The 18,719-nt window shown below is 42.0% G+C and overlaps 1 protein-coding gene across 2 annotated transcripts; it reads right to left on the minus strand.

Annotated features, from left to right (window-relative positions):
- Positions 1-34: 34 nt before the first annotated feature.
- On the minus strand, positions 35-17,158 carry radil2b (Ras association and DIL domains 2b). Of its 2 annotated transcripts, none has more exons than XM_053865737.1 (18): positions 16,767-17,158; positions 16,130-16,296; positions 15,248-15,410; positions 13,602-13,834; positions 12,012-12,436; positions 11,365-11,655; positions 10,956-11,306; positions 9,427-9,464; positions 9,167-9,351; positions 8,909-9,021; positions 6,427-6,664; positions 4,846-5,018; positions 4,293-4,437; positions 4,039-4,214; positions 2,390-2,615; positions 2,118-2,311; positions 1,883-2,022; positions 35-181 (listed from the first exon to the last, which is right to left on the minus strand). In XM_053865737.1, exons 1-18 carry the CDS (start codon positions 16,889-16,891, stop codon positions 88-90), a joined length of 3,477 nt encoding a protein of 1,158 aa, XP_053721712.1. In that variant the 5' UTR covers positions 16,892-17,158; the 3' UTR covers positions 35-87. The 2 variants fall into 2 exon arrangements, with proteins under 2 accessions (XP_053721712.1, XP_053721711.1); XM_053865736.1 differs by having other exon boundaries at positions 16,130-16,314.
- Between the last annotated feature and the right edge of the window lie 1,561 nt (positions 17,159-18,719).

Genomic DNA, 18,719 nt, shown 5'->3' on the forward strand with positions numbered 1-18,719 from the left:
GAGTAAAAGTTTTCAGTGCAACAGAAGTTTTCCACAACCACCCAAATTTATCATGGCAATGTTATAAATGATGAGGAAATGGTTGAGTCAGCAATCAGTCCTCATGGTCTGGTGTGTCCAGCCTGATGGTGCCACCAGCAGCTTCAGCCTATCCCCTGACGTTTGGATCAGCTCCTTCCCACTGCAAGACATTAAGAAAATGGTGTACAAGAGTCAATGGCAGGTGATCTTCCTAAGGATAAATATGTACCTTGGACTATGGTTGTGTTTTGACACATCTTTTGTGTTTGTTTTTTGTGTTTACAAATAATGGTAGTCTTATTTGAAATGTACATCCACAAACAGAATTGTAAAAACGTCGAATCTCTTAAGAACACAGTCATTTAGGTGACCATATAGGTGTAGTATAAAATCTGTTTTGCTTTAACATAACTCACAGAAGCTATTTTTATCATCGGTAAAAAGGACATCTGAAAAACTGAATGACAAACCATCCAGTTTGAGGTATGCCAGAGGAGATGAGACTGCAGTGAACATTCATGTGGGGAAGCGCTGGTGTCTGGTTAATATTTCTCCTGGCAGAGTTGTGTAACTTATCCTTGTCCGGATTAGGAAAGGTTAAAGGCAAACCACTCATTCACTTTAAAAACCTCCATCAGTGTTGTTTGGATGTGAGCTACTGATAGTACAGGATTGACAGTTTTTGCAAAAATATTTGCAAAACCATTTTATGAATTTAAAGTTGCTTTACACTTGATGTATGACCTTATCAAAGTGAACCATTAACAATAGACAGATTGGAGTTGTCTTCCTGGCACAGACGCGGCTTTCTCAACCCTTCCTCACTCCCATGGCACAGTATATTGACGTTGGGAAAGTGCACTTTTGTGTCTTAAACTCGTGAAAAAGGCAACCTTCAGTATTGCATGTTGACGCATTCGCACAGGTGTCTAAATGGACTAAAGGAATGTTTTGCTTCCTGTGTAGCGTTCCTGGCGAGTTAGTGTGGATTGTGTGTTGTGTGCAGCCGCATGGAGCATTGCGTGGGAGGAGAGAACAAAAATATGGTTTTACTTCCATATAATACCAGGTGTGGGTATGAATCGTTTGTCGCGGAGCGGAGCGAGAACAGGAGAGCAGCACACGCGGGAGTGCATGGATGCACAAGACGGGGGCTGATCACGTGAAGACTGGGAGACGTGCTGAAGCTCTCTCCATTCATTCACACTGGATGTCAGATGAGAGCCGCTTACGTGGCTCTCCTCCTTGGTCACAGAGACTAAAATGCACGGCCTTTATAGAACAATTAGAGACATTATTGAACATAGAATGGATGGAGCACCATCCCAAACCTTACCCTAACAACCTCAACCTGTCTTTTTTTCACGTGTCCCGCTGCCAATGTGTCAACATGCCAGGCTGAATGCTGCCGTTTCCTTCAGTATAGGACACAAAAGTCCACTTTGAGGCCTTGAGAGTGAGAATGTGCTGGGTTTTGTAGTTAGATTGAATGAATCCCAGCTCACACTACCCTGGACTAGGCTCTGATAGTGAGGCTGTGTGAATGATTATGGTGAGGCCTCAGATGAGATTGCCAAGGGTCATCTGGAATCCTATTGTGCCTTCAAACAATGTGATTTAAGTCAGCTTTCTCAATAATGGCAGATTACACAAGAACTTTGCATCTGTGTACGGGGTCAGCTTTCTGCCTGCCCTCTTTTAGAGTAATTTGGACTCTACCTTCTTATTGATCGCAGCCTACAAACAAGACAGGGCCATTGAAAACTGCTCACGTTTGTCAAGCGTTTGCTTGTTTAGGGATTGGACAGCTTGCTAAAGTCCACATGTGCTCCAAGTCACTGCTCAGGGAAGAATTCTTTACCTGTGATAGTCCAGACCAATCAGACTGACTGCATTAACAGCCAAGATCTGATCACCGGGGCGAAGTTTCCCACAGCGACCTGCAGGGGAGTCAGGAATCACTGCCCCCACGAGCATGCCTTTCACCTTGAAAGAAGTCTCCTGAAAAAGCCATTCAATGAGTTTGAGATAACAGTTCAGAGATGCTTTCTATAAAATGTGAGTAGGCCTGCACGGACATGTATCGTGTGACTCACACTTGTGTCAACTAGGCTGAGACCAAGCCCTCTTTTGCCCCGCCGTAGCTCCAGGCTAAACAGCTCACTGTTGCTTTCCAAAAGCTCTTCTTCCTCCTCTTCTTCAATCAAAGCAGATATTCCTCTGCTGGTGCTGCCACCTGGCTTGAAATGGCCAACCTTTAGTGCAGCAAGACATTCAGAGACTAATCCACCTGAGAAGGCACAGTGCAATAATGTTGAGCATCACTGTGGGAAAAAATACAAACAGTGAATGTGTAAATGTTCTGTACCGTCTTCAAGTGTCTCAACAGTGGAACCATGTGGAGAAGAGTCAATATCAATTCTTTTCCAGATATCTGACTCTAGTTTGGGGGTGTCGGCATCAGTGATGAAACGGTCCAGATCTAGCCTCATGTCCTCACTAGACTCCAACTCAGCAGCCTGCAGCTCTGTGTTCTGCAGTGTCCGGGACAAGTGTTTGGTGCAGGAGAGGTCCAACATATAGGAGGAGAAGGGCTGTAATGGAGGTGCAGCAGAAGAGTTCCCAAACTGATTCAGACTCTGGATGGATGAGTTTACGCACACATTCACATGTTATGTTTTTATGTTTTGTAGGGACATTTCATTGACTTGAATGTTTTGCCCAGCCTCTTACTCTAAACTTATCCATTTAAAACAAATGGTTAACCTTCATTGAGGTACCTAAACCAAACTTAAATTCAGTTATAATGTCCCAGTTATCTTGAAGTTTTAATCTTCAAAATGAGGTTTAACAAAGTGAGGACGGGCCAAAATGTTCTCACTTTGCAAAAATGACCTCACTCTGTTCTCACATAGATAGAATTACAATTGTACAAACGCACTGCCCTGGTTAAGATGTGTTCCACATTTTCCCCACAGAGCAGGATCTTATCTTCTCCTACAATGTTTGAAACAACAGGAGAATACAGAGAGAGGGATCTCCATTGCTTGTAACTCAATCTCTCCAGCGACTTGGGTCTTCTCATCTGCTCTTCTTCAGCTCACCCAACAGGTTTTCGATGGGGCTCAGTCACTGGGGGCTGAGATGGCCGTGTGAGGAGCTTGTTTCTGTGTTGTCTGGTGAATCATTTCTGTGTAGATTTGGCAATATGTTTGGGACATTCTCGTGCTGAAAGATTTTGTTTTAAAATTTTGAAGTGTTCATAATTCCATGCACCCAAAGAAGGAGAGAGCATCTCTTGTTTGGGTGCATGAGAGCATGCCTCTGCAATAAAATGTGAATTTATTTTGACCAAAGGTGCCACTAAATATGGTGTATTTTTGTTTATGTTTCTGTTTTAAGCAGGTGTTGAAAAGCTTCAATAATGCTCATGCATCATTGTTTTTGGATCTCCAGAAAGATACACATATAATCAATATTCAAGTCATAAACTTCACCTGCTGCACTATACATACAGGTCCATTTTAATGTACTGACCTGTTTGAAGGTAAGTTTCAAATAAGCTGTTGTTCCTGGTGGATGGAAAGCGCCTGCTTTCTGCTCCCTGTTCGAATTCACCGTTTATTGCAGGTTCTCAGAGTCACTCTGGCGCCATCTGTCGTTTATTTACAAAAGGTACCTATTGGACAGCGAGCTGGTCGTGCCATAGTTCTTACCGACTAAAACATTCGAGGATAAATCTGTACCCATCGTTTTATCACATATTACACTGTAAGCTCCTACACCGTCATAATTCCCCATTTTAAGGATTGTAAATGTTTTTTATGAACAGTATGTTGGAGTATTATTTTATTTTTTTATTTTATTATTTTTTCTCCTTAAAATCTTAATTCCATTTTGATACGCGATTCCTAGAAATATGAGCTACATGATGATGACGACGTCATGAGCTAAACCAAAGGCAACTTTGAACAGGATTTCATTTTTGCTCTGAAAAGGGAGCAGGATTTGACGTACCTGAGCGACAGAGTCTTTGATGGAATTTGAGTTGTTGAGGTTCTTTATAAACTCTTGAAGCTGGTTCAGTTGCTCCGCCAGGCCACAGTCAGTGACCATGCCTCTGAGATGAAACTCATCTCCAACATCTGGTAGGACCAGTGGATGATGCTCATCAAAGTCCTCCAAAATATCCGCTGAGCACACCACACTCATGTTACATGACAACAGCGAAAGAATGGAATGTTATTGGCACATTTATGAAGGCCTCTCACCAGTGTCGTGTGCTGCCGCTCGGTCCTCAACAGACGGGGTCCAGATGTGTCGGCACGGAGACGCTGGACTGTAAAAACTCAGAAGGTGGTTCAGTTGTGCCGGACTCAGAGTGGGGTATTCACGTCGAAGGCTTGCCCAAGATGTCTGCAAACACACATACAGAATATGTTTCAAATTTTATGAGCTCAAAAATAAAAGACAAGTTTGACTTTTAATAGCAACTGCTCCCATTGACCCTAGGGAGGAAGCCAATGCTGGCTAATCCCCACTTGTGTCTCTCAAGAAAGTCAATTTTTCATGATGTTGTGTGGACATTTTGTCAAGTCATCTATAATGTTAATGTATCTTTATACTTTCAAATGACTTTCCATTGTTATTTGTTTAATTATAGATTAAATAAATAAAAAATCTCCAATGTTCACATCATTTGCAGGGAAGCAGAAGTTGAGCTTCATTGTCTCAATATGTCACTCATTTTCAGATCAGGTAAACCTCAACTCTGAACTTTCCTGTGACCTTTCAGATGTCTGGGAAGTTCTTCCTTTACATTACCTGCAGTAAATTTTTCCGAGGCGTCGCCAGCAGATTAGTTGCAGTCGAGAATGTGAGTGTGTGCTCCAAGGCTAGTTCTCCCAGTCCAGCGGCGTGAGCCCAGTCCAGGAGCAGATCCAGGTTTGCCCGCATACACACACCTCGAGACCACTGATAGAAACCCGGCTCTGAGCCTGAATTAGAATCAAGCCAAAGCAAAAGTTGAAATAGGAGTTTGGAATGAGCGACTGTTTCTGTACATTACAACTTTCAATATTGCATAAAAAAGATAATGTAGCTCAATTGCATGACTTCTATTGCTTGCCAGGATCTCACTACTTAACGCTGCTCTGGCGAGGTTATGTTTCAACCACTGAGAATTCAGAATGAGACGTGACCACATCCTGCAATTGTTCTAAACACGGCTAATAGTTTTGTGGACAATGCTCACGATGAACCAGCAAATGAGATTACGGAAGAAGAACCGTGCTGTAAGACAGTGTCAGTTTTTAAAAGTGCTGTCGATTTGAATCCTTGAAGTATTGTTTGAATGCACTTGAAGTTGACAGTGACTATGGATGAGCAACTTCTCACTTTAACTCACTTCATACAGCAGATGTCACTTATTTTAATTCAACGAATGCATACATTATGGTGAGGAAACAATATCATACAACTAGAAAGGCATTCAGACTGTAAAGCATGCTTAACAATCACTGATGAATTCAAACTGACTTTCTGAATAACATTTCATCATAAAAATTAATCCTTTGAAATTCATATTTGAGCTGAAAATAATGACGATATGTTCTAACCGTAAATAGATGTTGAATTTCTCAGTCCTAAAGTTTTCAGATACCCCATCATTACTGGCTAGTAGTTTGGTACAGTAGTATAATATGGACCAAAAACCATGAAACGTGCAGCGTTTCGTCACTCGTCTGGATGATTCACACTTTATCCTGTATGGATGAACAGAAGGCTGATGGATTGAGAATGAACAACCCTACTTTTCGCTCACTAAACAACCATGTTTGCTACTACTATTAGATCACAGGTTGTTTTCGTCCAGACAATTGCTCTCTGAAACTGGAATTAGCTTTTCTCCATTTGCAAAACAGAAGCACCGGAACTGTATGTTACATAAAGTAAATCACCATTCATTGCAGCAGCACGATTATCATATTGTATTGCATCATGTCGTTGCAGACTCATGCGGCCCTCTTTCTGTAATTATCCAACTCTATAATATTTTATATTTTATATTTTGTGTTTCAAGCCTTGACCTATAAGGGAGCTACATTTTTCTTCTGTTATGTTTAATTTTGTTTACAAACGCTAAAACTAAATTCAATTAACATTCCTATAAAAACGTCCCTATGTCGCTATTAAAAACATTTATTAATTTTATATATATAGAGCCATGAAAACACTGGCAGTATACTGTCTGATGTGGCCCACTAGAAATTCAATTGTGCGCCCCTACGATGGGCATTTGGAGGGTCGAGCTAATTTTTTGTTTATAAGGCTGTTTGCTGGATATGGTCTGGTCTAGTTTGGGGCAGATTTATGGGTCAAAATAAAAGGCTAGACCAGCAGTACCTCTCTCCATCAGGGAGTTGAAGAGCGAAGCATTGATGAAGTAGAAGAGGTAGGCCATAAGCTGTGAGGACATCTCGGGGTGGAGCAGGCGCTCGGACAGAAGCCGTCCTGTCTCACTCAAGACAAGCACAAGTTGCTCCAGCTCATAGGGAGTCCTCAGCCCACCACTTGTCGGTGAGCCCGCGCTCTCTCTGAATGGGTTGCAGTCCAACAGGCCCATAAGAATGGGGTGCAGAACCTAGTGACGCGGAATGAGAAGGAAATGTTTTTTGCAAGTGATTTTTCAACCAATCTCCACCCAACAGCTTGTGAGAATGTAAACTAAATTCATTAGCGAATACAATTGTCTCCTTGTGGATTGTGGTCACAGACAAGAGCAGTTTTTGGTGGGCTTAGCCCTCCGAGGATATCCAGGCGACTCTCACGCCCAACCCCTCCAACCATTCAAGGCCAGCCTGGTTGTGGAGCCGCATTCCTGAAAACCGGAATATGGCTCATGTGGGATTGGCATAGTGCTGCAGCAAGACTGCTGAGTGAGAATTTCTCGAGGAATCCACACAGCGAGGATCATCTTACAATTACTGTAAGGTTTCAGCAGCCAGCAGCGGCTGAATGAGACCTAAACACAGAGCGAGCGAACCACTCCCGTCACACATGAGACCATGGAAACCAGCTCTGAGAACCTTGTGATCTACATGGAAAAATGTTACAAGCAGAGACGATTCATTCAACTCTTTGACAGCCTGGAGTTACACCAAACATTGGAGGGTCTGATTTTCTCACAGTGTGTGTCCCGTGCTGACTGCCTATTTGTGTGCGATCATTGTGATGAGCAAGTACACACAGTCCGACCACAAGCCTGGCAGAATGAGTCTCCATCACAATGCTCAAATAGCTGCTCACCAGTGGCGCCTTTGTGTTTCATTCCACAACTTTCAGACCCATGTCGTGCCGACAAACAGGACACTATACCAACAAATTGAGCTCTTTGATATGTTGCGCAATTCGCACTGACCTAAATCCCTTCTTAAGCTTCACCACAAACCATAAGCATGTTTTCAGAAAGGTCAAGCTATTGTGTCTCAACAAGGATTGTCGCAAGACGTTTAGGGACCTCACTGGTAACTCATTCCAACCAAACTAATCTTTACAGTCACTAAATACTGTTGGGGCACCTCACACACCATCGTGTCCCGTCTGGTTACCAACAAAGGAAGTTAATTCATGATGCAGGCCAGTTTCCTTGTGGTTATTTTCTGGCTCATGCAGTAACCCACACCCTCTGATGGAAATTTGTCTAAAATATTCCAAGTACAGTTCCATGCTGGGTGGTTCCTTGGATTTCCTGATCTACACTGGAGACTGGAGGCTGAGAAGTCCCAGATTGGGACCATAGTAGCTGAAAACCGTCTACTAGAAATGACAGCGGCACCAAATTTGACATTTTGAAAAGCAGGATGAGATCAGCTCCAGCTCCGGTTCTTTCTTGGTTGACATACACTTCTGTTCTTTAGAACTGACACCAAAAAATAAGTCTTTATGACGGTGTTTAAAAAGGTCTCAGGTGATCCCTCACCCCAGCCTCTTCCGCACTGAATCATTCAAGGCACTCAAGTTATTCTAAACTCAGTAGTAAGTAAGTAAGTAAGAAATGCAATTGATTAAAGATAGAAAGCAGATTTATGCTTATGCTTCAAGGTGTCTTCTGATTTATGAGACAGAGTGAAGAACTAAACTTTAACAATCCTCTGATAATAAACAGTATGAGACTAATGCAGTACTTATTAAGCCTTTTAATTTCAGGGGCTAGTTATTGACTCTTCAATACATAAATGTGGTCTGCCATATGGTCAATGCTTAAAACTTGCTTGATAAAGTTTGACACCACCTTCCTAGGCAGAAGCCATTCACATGTGCGACTTGTGTCAAAAACCTACCTGACATCTCAAGATCCACTGTTCGTCCTTTAAACCCCTAAAATCCGTGACAAACTCTTGCTTTTGAAAGAAGACGGTTTGTTTTTCTATCAGTGGAAATGCGAGCATTCGTGATGAAAGACTCTTGTGCATCACTTCAGCTTCTTCATCCTCCCTGACTTCACAATGATCACCACTGTCTGGTGTCGGCTCTATAAGCCCACAGTGTTGTCTGAGAGGAAAGTGCCGGAGCAGGTCACTGTGCTTTCACTTCTCAGACCCATCTGGTTATTTATTTAAAACCGCACATTACACAAATAGACGTCGGGTGAACTGCCATAACAACCCGTGACACAGTGACCGAGTGACTTGGACACTAAGCAATATATATATATATATATATATATATATATATATATATATATATATATATGTGTGTATATATATACATTGGGCAGACTATAAAATGGTCTTGATTCAGTTGACTCAGTTTGACTTCTCTCGCATACACATATCTAGTAAAGTGCAAGACAGCGCTCAGGCATGGATCTCAATCATCTTCTCACCTTAGTGATATAGTAAACACACTGCTGGAAACAGAGCATGATGACTTCTTCCAACACAGTTGTGGTTTCCTCACTAGCAGATTGGACCTGAGATAACTGAAGTTCCATGGCAGCTGGAGGACAGAAATCGTGGTAACAGTGGTGCACAAAAAAACTCAAAACCTTATTCAACCTGTATACATACAGCAAAAATGTTTTACCTCTTGGGACAAAAAAATATTGTAACCCATCAAATTATCATGGAGTGAAAAGACTTACCCAAACGCTCATCTTGCGCCACTCTTCCTTTCCCTTCTTCTTCTCTCTCATTCTCAGCCCTCAATCGTAGGATCATCAGCAAATCACTCTGGATGAATTGCAACAATTCCAAGCTGTTGGAGAGCCATGTCACAAGGGGGCGCAGTCCTGAGATAAGATCCTGGCAGGAGCCAACACCCACAGTGCTGAGCAAGCAAAAATAATTGTTAGAACAAGTTGACAGTGAGAAGCAGCAGGATGCCAGAGAGGTGGTCTCTTACACTTCATTTTGTGCTGCAGCCAACTTTTTTGTGTAATCCTGAAAGGAAGACAGACACACACCAGTCAGTATCAGTCATGCTTCAACTGGACTGACACCAGTCACAATCCCTATTGCTGATACTGTGCGAAAAGTATTTAGAAAAGCAAGTGATGGACTGGAAAATTATAGTATGTGTTAGCATAAAATAACAAGCATCTCTAGTTAAGTATCTAATATAAAACGTACTAACATTATTTCTACTATTCATTACCACTCCAACTCTAATTATAGCTAGTTAAAGTTCTCTGTCATGTTTACATTTCTTGTCCCTCAAAATCGAAAACAAATATATGGGGGGAAATGTACTAATATATTATATTAATATTTTGTCCATAGGTCTAAATAATAATAATAATAATAACAAAAACAATAATAATAATAATAATAATAATATACAATTTAATATGAATTATAGCTTATCTTCTCTAAATCTTTTTCTATTTAGTTCTTCTTTTAAACAGTTTGTATTTTCCTGTGACAAGTTCATATTCCCCTGCCTGCTCTCCCAGCATTTCACTGCTTGACAACGGGTGTGGTCCCTTAGGATAAGTAGTGTCCCACCTCAGCTTGAGCGCTCTTTAATTTTTTTTTCCCCATTGAACATTGAAATGAGAAAAAAATGAGACATGTACGTCAAACATACTGCAACAGATAAAGACTTTTAAGACCATTACAGGTGAGTTTTTTGCCCAGTGATGCCAAAGCCATTATTAAGTTACCGTTTTCATCTGAAGTTGCTGGTATAGTTGTTCGATATGTTGAACACAGTGGAGCAGAAATAACTGCTGAACAAAGGCCCCAACACAAAGGCACAACCACAGATGTCGATGCTCTCAAGGAGGCGTTCCATTTGAATCTCATAAGATCTGGAACATTGCCCCAATTGTTAAACACAGGAGTTCAGATGCTATACTATTATTGTAAACACAGCAATTGAAATTTGCAACCGTTAAATATGTTTTCCACGGCATCTTAAAAGTACTGCACCAACTGCAGAGCAGATGTTTCTGATGGACACAGAAAATGAGATAACTTTTCTCAATCAGATTCCATGTGTCTTTTTTTGGTTCAGAATACACTCAAGCTATTGACGGCAGATGTTTCAACTAAACAGGGCGAAGCAGTTTTCGAACACATGGCAACTGATGTTCCGAAAAGCATTCCAGTTTGGAACGGTCTACTACGCAGATCTTATTGCTTAAGAGACTTCTCTTGCAAAGCCCTTTCAAAAGGTCCCAAAGTTTCCACAACATTCTCATCTTTTTGATCAATCTGTCCAATTAAACACGTCATCATATGGATTTGATACGATGATTCAAGCAGGGAGCAATGGTAGCGCTTGCTTGATCTAATTTGTTACTGAACTCGATGTGAATTAAATGTGGTTAAGGGATCAAAAGCCATATTCAGCCACAGGTTACAGCTAACTGGAAAGATAGATGATTAATACTGGAATAAATGTGCTGGACTTATGTTCCAACAACTCACCCACACAGAGCTCTGGACTCCATTTGCAGTGAGCAGCAGCAGTCTGCGCAGGTCGGAAGTCTGCAGACGTGCTGAGGAGCACTGAAGACACACACAAAGCAGGAAGGCCACTGACAGCGGAGGCCTGTGCTCCGTTTTTCTGTCCCCCATTGCAACTATCTCACGGATGATTCTTGCTTCATCCTCTGGCTGGTAGCTCAGCGTGAAGTAGTGGCCCTCTGGTGAGGTAATGAAGGGGGGGCTCAAGGTGGCCATGATCTTCTCTTTACTTTCAGTGGCAGAGTTTGGATGCAGCATTAACCCAGCAGCTGGAGACACACTCGACTGAGTCAGTTTGCAACATGTTTCTTCCTACAACAAAGGAAAAGTGATCAAGATGTGCTGACAAGCTTCTGAAAATGTCAGTTACCTTGTTGCTTAAATGATCCTTGAAAAGAAACAAGTAGTTGTGACCCAGTCCAATGACATCCCCTGGAGCCAGTAGTACTTCCTCTTTGACAACCTCACCATTCCTCATGACGCTGGCTCCCTGACAAGGGCGGAGGACAGTGGGACTGGGCAAGCTGTGGCGATGAAGACAGCAATGTTTGGGCAGGATGTCGGGTGACGCGAGGACGATATCTGGCTTTGATTCGTTCGCAGTGCCGTGGGAGCTTCCAATCAGAATGGTCGGGTTTGCCAGCAGGTAGATAACAAAGTCCTGTGGAGAGAAAGAAACATATGAAGCCAAGTTGCTACGTCATTCCCAGCTTCTCTGTTCCACTGCATGTAATTTAGCTACAGTGCTTACTTACGTGAAAAAAAAAAACATTTGTTCTATCAACAACTTTCTACAATTGATGTTTCATAATGTCGCAGCCAATGTTTAAGATTATTCACATTGGCAGCCCCAGTGTCCAAATATATGGCTAATGCAGTGCTTATGTGGGCAGAAATGAGCCCCCCACTGGGGCTGCTTCAGTCCAGTTGGGGGTCCACAAATCCCTGCTATGTTTACTTTGCTCCAAGTCTTGATCAGTCGAGGCTGAATACCAATAAGAAGCATGAATGTGGTACCTGTGTGAGGCTGTAGCCCTGCAGCAGGAGGAGGTATGGGCAATCCCGAGGAGGGTGAATGGAGAACTGTGTGTTGTTGTCATCACTGCTCTCCGTCTCCTCCCTCTCTGACTCCTCTGCTTCCCTCTCACCTCCTGACTCTAATGGACAGAGGGTCTCTGTTTCGTCCTGCTGCTCACTTTCTTCCTCCGGTGCAGATGTTAGTTGTACATAATCTTCTTTGAAGCTTTCTGATGGAGCATTAGAGCCCTGGCCCAGAGATTCCTCCAGACGACTGATCAGCTCGTCTTTGGTTTTACCAACGTGAGACAGATCCAACACACTTCTGTTCCTCCCATGACCCTGTTGGTCGGTCTTCTTCTCGATGAGCGTTGACTTGACTCTGGAATGGCTCTTTTGCAACCTTCGAGCCTGAGCATTGATGCCTGCAAGAATTAAATATCTGTTTTGCCAAACTGTCATGTCAAACCTTGAAAACCAAGACAGAACAGTAATGACTACTATATCGCTGTGAAGTGGACACATTGCTAACAAGTGATGTGATACACCCTGAATGTGTGCTGGCTGTGAGCTCCCGTTTGAATCTGTACTTATAATCTTAAACATCAGGGTGGAAGTGGAAGTGCAATTCAAGTTTTAAGTTTTTGAAACTGAAAATCACTCCATGGACCACAAGGGTTACAGGTCTGTTGTATTTCCTTGCTTCAAAAACAGTACCTTCTTTTGAAAGAATAATACTCTAGCAATGTAACTATCAAAAGAATTGCTTATAAAATCAAGTAAATGGTTAAGTAGCTAAGTTCTTTTGCGTAATTGTCTGTCATTGGGTTTGTGTTTGTAACTGTGAGTCTTTGGCTGGTGAGCTAATTCTAAACATCTAAACATCTGAAGAAGACCATTCAACCAACTACAGAGTGCAATTTCATTGCACTTTTACATTGTGATTTCTGTAATGATCATCGGCGAAAAAACAAAAACATCTGCATTCAAGACAACTGCATAATTACCAGCACATTTGTCTTTCCCGAAAAGCCAAAGTCCTTTTGCCAGAGATAGAAATACAATAATATAATACAGCTGAATCCTGGTTTTGAACTGCCCACGTTCCAAATCAACTTGTCCTGAAATAGCGGTCAACGGTCACGAATAACAGGAAGGATCACTGGGATGGTCAGGAAGTTAGGAAGCGCAAAAAAGAAACATTTCAACGTGTCATTGTTGAGCTTGGTGGCCCAAGATAATGATCAAGTACTGAGGGGAACTATGATTTTTCAAATGTTGATGTTAACAAAAGGGGGTTTATGCAGCTGTAATGGGTAAATGTGTGTTTCCCGGTGATGTGCGTCATTGCCACTGTCAACCTGGAGCAGCCACACATGCTGAGTCAACTAAACCTCCGGAAGTGGACTGCATGTCAGTGGATGTGTGGGAATATCAGCGGTAAGTTTAGAGTGGAGAAAGTGCATATATGTTGATGTTGGTGTGATAGTGGGGACGAGATATGAAAAACATGTACGGCCTCTGAATTTGCTGCAGCTGTCTTTTCAACTTGAAAATGTCAAGATTGGTTGGAGGTTGTTCTAGCTGTACCAGCTGTGATGGTGTCTCTGTCTTTGGAGGCCTGCTCCTCCACCCAGCTTCTCTTCTGGATCTCAAACCGTCTTGCAAGACCTTCTCTCGGCTTCCACAGTGATTGTAGCAGGAGGGGTTTCTCATTGCTGCCCACCACTCTGAAACCTTTTGTCTTCCATTGGTGGCTGCTGATGGAGCCAATGGTGTCGCACAGAACATATGAATCCGCCTCATCCTTCCCTAGCCCATACCTGCATGCGGAGAAATGGATATTAGGATATATATCAAAAGCATCGGTGTGTTGCTGCACAATTACCGGAAAGATGCATACACACCTTATCGATCGTTCAGATGAGCTTTATTTGGAAATAAATATCACAAGTTCAGAAGCCTGTAAGCCTCAGATGTTCCAGCGAACCCGATACAGACAAACTAGTTTTTCATAGTACGCATTATCCTTTCGGGATACATTTAGTGTTGCTGCAGTGACTTATCGGCTGAAAAACACATTGTTTTTTCCTCAATAACGCAGCTAGAGAATATCATATTGTCATAAAACGTGGATATGTTTATGTACCAGAGGCATTTTGGACGCCCTGACTGAATCTTATGGTTAAATGAGGGAGTATATATAACTACTACCCTGTTCAAGTAATTTTAATCCTATAAATTACATGTTTAACCTATGAAACACCATCTACACACTGAACCCAGCGGCAGTGTAACCTTATAACGACCTCCAACTGTTACTGCATGGGGATTTAGTAACTTTTTACTGTCCAGCATTGACAAACATTAACCATTAGCAGGGTCATTAGCTAGAATAAGCTCGATATATTTACCAGGGAATATAAAGTTCCTTTTTTTGAGGATGTGAACGTTTCATGTGAAGTGAAATTTGCTTTACATTAATTTGATTAATTCGATCGTTTGACATGGGGATGACCTTTGTCCATGTTAGTGAATGTGGCACTGCCATCTCTTCGTTCTTCATTTTAGTTCAGTAGTTTCATATACTTTATACATGAATACCTGCGCCAACACTCCACAAACCTGAATTCCTGCAGCTGAATGCTTGCCATTGCAGGACAATGTTCAGCACTACAAACAGGATTTACTCTCTCTGTCTTCGAGCAAATAATGTAAAGTGTAATGTAATGGCTCCCAGGTCTTTGTTGAAGCCCATTAGAAATGACCCTTAACTTGGAGTATTGACCGAAAGTGCAAGAGCCAGATGCAAGGGCGTGGCTTGCTGTTCCAACTAGAGGATTGAACTTGATCATCCAGAAGAGGCCCAGAGTAGAACAACTACTGCTCCACTTTAAGAGACGCCAGTGGATGTGGCTTGGACATCTTGTCACAATGCCTCACGGATGCCTGTGCTTGAGGTATTCTAGGAAACTGGATGGAAGCAAGCAGTAAACCCAGGACTTGACAGAGACATTATCACTCTCTGTTAACCTTAAAAACCTCTGTATTTCCCTTACAAGTGGGTGGTTTCTGGGCAGGATATGGGCCCTTTTATTTCAACTGATACACCAGCAGCAGAATATTACCCAAGCAGAAGAAGAAGAAAACACACCCATTATGTTCAGATGCAAACAAAACATGTGGGGAAAAACAGTTTTCACTCAAGACAGACACACACAAAGGGGTGATCTTACCTATCCAGAGCTTCCTTGACCAGCTCTGCTGCACTGGAGTTGGTGCTGGCCAGAACACTCTTGTAGTGGGCCCCTCTACAGATCTCACCTCCGAACACCTTCAGGATTCCAGGAGCCGTGATCTGACTGGACAGCTCGCAGTCGTTGTCTGATTCCAGATCATCTATTGGAGCAGCATATCGGACAGTTGTCATTGCAGACTCGCATTAGCACGTAGATTAGAGAAATGAGTAACTTGTAGAGATGAACCATGGGCTTTTGTCGACAGCTTGAACCTCAGTAACAGAAAAGTGTTGCCTATCTTTCATCATGTCACTTAAAATTCCTGTGCAAACCTCAACAAAGATATTTCTATTTAATACTGTGGCTTCTTTTTCCAGTTGACTGTAGCTATTGCCATGTTCTCATGCTGTTTTCCTTTGCCTCTGGCTTTAGTTTTTTGCATGACAATTCTTAATGCTGCTTAATTCGGTGGTTGCTTGTTGTTCAGTTCTGTCCCACTCCTACTTTCATCTTTAATTTTACATTTTTGTCCTGCCCCCTTGATCAGTGGAAATGTGATCATGCAACATTTTCCTGCTTTGATTAGCTCATTTATTAGCAATGCTATTTGTGTAGCTGAATAAGTCAAAGACAGGACAGCTGTTTATAATGAACAAAACCAAAATGTTGCTAACTGAAATTGCTTTTGACATTCAGGGTCTGGGTGAAGATGAATTTTGCCTCTTCTTCAAAATCTGTGTATTTGCACGTCATGGTCAACAAATGTGAGCACATAAAATATGAAATGTAATGTTACTATGAGCTCTAATTATTCAGTATGGAATATTAGCCACAGTAGATAGATAGAGTTTCACTGTCGCACTTAGGGCAGGGACTTACTGCATCTCTTCTTGTCCCGGTATGACCACCTGACACCTGAACCCAAAGCCAAGGAGCCTGAGCTTGAGGCAGATGCAGGGAAGAAGACACCGGAGAGTCGGTTGGCATGACGATGTAAGCGGCTCTTGCTCGGCTGTCTGAAGGTCACATCTGTTTCAGCTGATGGACTGGTGGAAGAAGATGAGCTAAACATCCAAAGACAAGGTGTGATAAAAGAAATGGCTGCTGTCAATTTCCACATAGATGAATATATATAAAATAAAATAGTTGGTCTAATTTTGAAAATGGATTGAATAATTTCCTGGCTTCAATTCTTTTACAACAATAATTCTAGTTGGGTGAAGTTTTATTCTCTACAAAAATAATATTTAACATGTCGAAATGTCAATGGATGAATTTGGTGAGTTTGACACTATAAAAAATCTATAATCACTGACTTCATGAATTAAAATACAATACTTTTTTTCTACACGTATATGTAGTTACTCAATGCTCTTCTTCCCTGTCAGAAAAGCTACAGTAAAAAGCAGTATTACTATAAACTATCAATTAAAATTCATTATGTCTATAAAGAGTCGAGGACAATTCTATCAGTTAAACACACAATAACTAGCACAATAAGTTATCTTTCACTCACTGCAGGGAGCCTTCACTTGTCTTCCTCCCAAGCTTGACGAAGCGCTTGCTCGGGAAAGATTTGGAAAATTTTGATCCTTTTTTAGGCGCAGAGCGCATCTCCTCGGCAGAAATCGCGCGATTCATTCCTCTCTTGCAGTCGTGTTCATGTCACCGGAATATCAACGTTTTTTTTCCGTAGGCTTCAAGCGAAAAAGTCACGTGGTGTCACATCCAGTTGCAGATGTTTCCTGCTTTCCATCCAGCTGTTTTATCTCCAGCATCCATGAACACGTTCTGTCCGGCAGCGTCTTCAAATGACTAAATGATCATAATATATGTGTGTTTTACAAATATCGATACCAAAGTAAGTTGGATCCAGCTGACTCCCGCGCTGTCCAGATGTGTGCCGCTCTCACAGCTGCATCCAGGCACTGATACCCCTCAGTACCAATTACCCTGGGCGCTGGAGGGGGAGGAGTCGTGGTGTGAGCGCGCCAGTGAGTGGCGCAGGAGGGTGGAATTTCACAATGTGTCAACATTGAAAATGGAACATTGATCCCCTCAAAACTATAAAGGTTGATTGGTGTTCGAAGGTATGAAGTTTATCAGTGCTTATTATTCATGTATTTCCCACATTATTTCGTGTCAGCCTTCATTTAATTTACAAAAGCGCGTCCACACTGATCTGGAGCAACGTCTCCCTCTACTGGTTTAAAGTGTGAACTGAGACTGCCTTTATTCCACTGGATTGGCTTTCTCGTACTGAGCCTTCTTCATTGGGAATAGGACATGTCTGGTTCCAGAATACTACAAATGAAAAACGTTGACCATAACGAAATGTTCTTATGTTCTTAAATAAGATGCCGTGAACCCGGAGGTCCATGTTTATAATCCAAATAACCACTAGATGGCGGTCGTTGCCACGAAATCGCCAAGAAATCTACTCACCTGCGCCAGGTGCGGTTCAGCAAGATGTTTTTTTCTTTATAATCACCGTAAATACGGGCACAGAGGGAGTCTGTATTAGGCTACATGAAGCTTTTCGCTTGCTGCTCCGCTGCCTGACGACTATATTCACTCACCTCACCTTATAAATATAGTCCTCAACCTCCATTTATTCCGAAGCCTTCCCTGTATATATATAATATTGTGATACTAATCCAATCCATGCCAATTAACCTCAATAGAAAGAATTAATAAACTCTATTTACAATAGCTTTGAATTTTCAACTGATGTAGAATAATACTTTTATGATATAAAACTATGATGCACAGTGTAATGTCAGTGTAATTATGCAAATGTGGGGATTAAAACTGTTTAAAGGAAGCAACAAAACAAAGGATGAGACACAGTATTGCAATATTGTGCTATTTCCTGTTTCTTTATTGGCACACACCCAGGTGAATGAATTTCTGGCAACCACTGCTCAACCTATTCCTCGGGTTGTGCACTGTAAAATGTTGACCCTGAAACATATATTCTAAATACAAACTTAACAAAACCACAAAGCAGTGTAAAATATTTGTTGTCCGTTTAAGACTGAAAATTCAAGACGGATTAGCAGCCAATTTGCTCATGTTGTGACCGTGATTGTCTTACTCCCTTATCTAATCCTATTCCAGTGTTTCGTGTGTCGGCTAATGTGGCAAATGAGGAGCTGGTAATCCTGCACTGCCATATAAAGGGGCCTCTGATCCATGGGTGTAGCAGCCCATATGGCCCACACACTTCAGATTGGCAGCTGCTTCAGAGCAACACCAGTCTTTTTCACATGATATACTTCTTAAGATCTCCACGGCCACTGCTTTACAGTAGCGGGTAATCATTGACATCTGCTTTTGGATCACAGCCAGTTGAGGACTCAGGAAAGAAAACAGAGCTCAACAGACAGTAATCAGATCTACCTGTGGACATGTGGGACAGAGGAGAACAAACAGAGTTCTCCACAACGACAATGATGGACAAAGGAAA

This window comes from Synchiropus splendidus, chromosome 5 (genome assembly GCF_027744825.2).
Source record: "Synchiropus splendidus isolate RoL2022-P1 chromosome 5, RoL_Sspl_1.0, whole genome shotgun sequence".
Lineage (NCBI taxonomy): Eukaryota > Metazoa > Chordata > Actinopteri > Syngnathiformes > Callionymidae > Synchiropus > Synchiropus splendidus.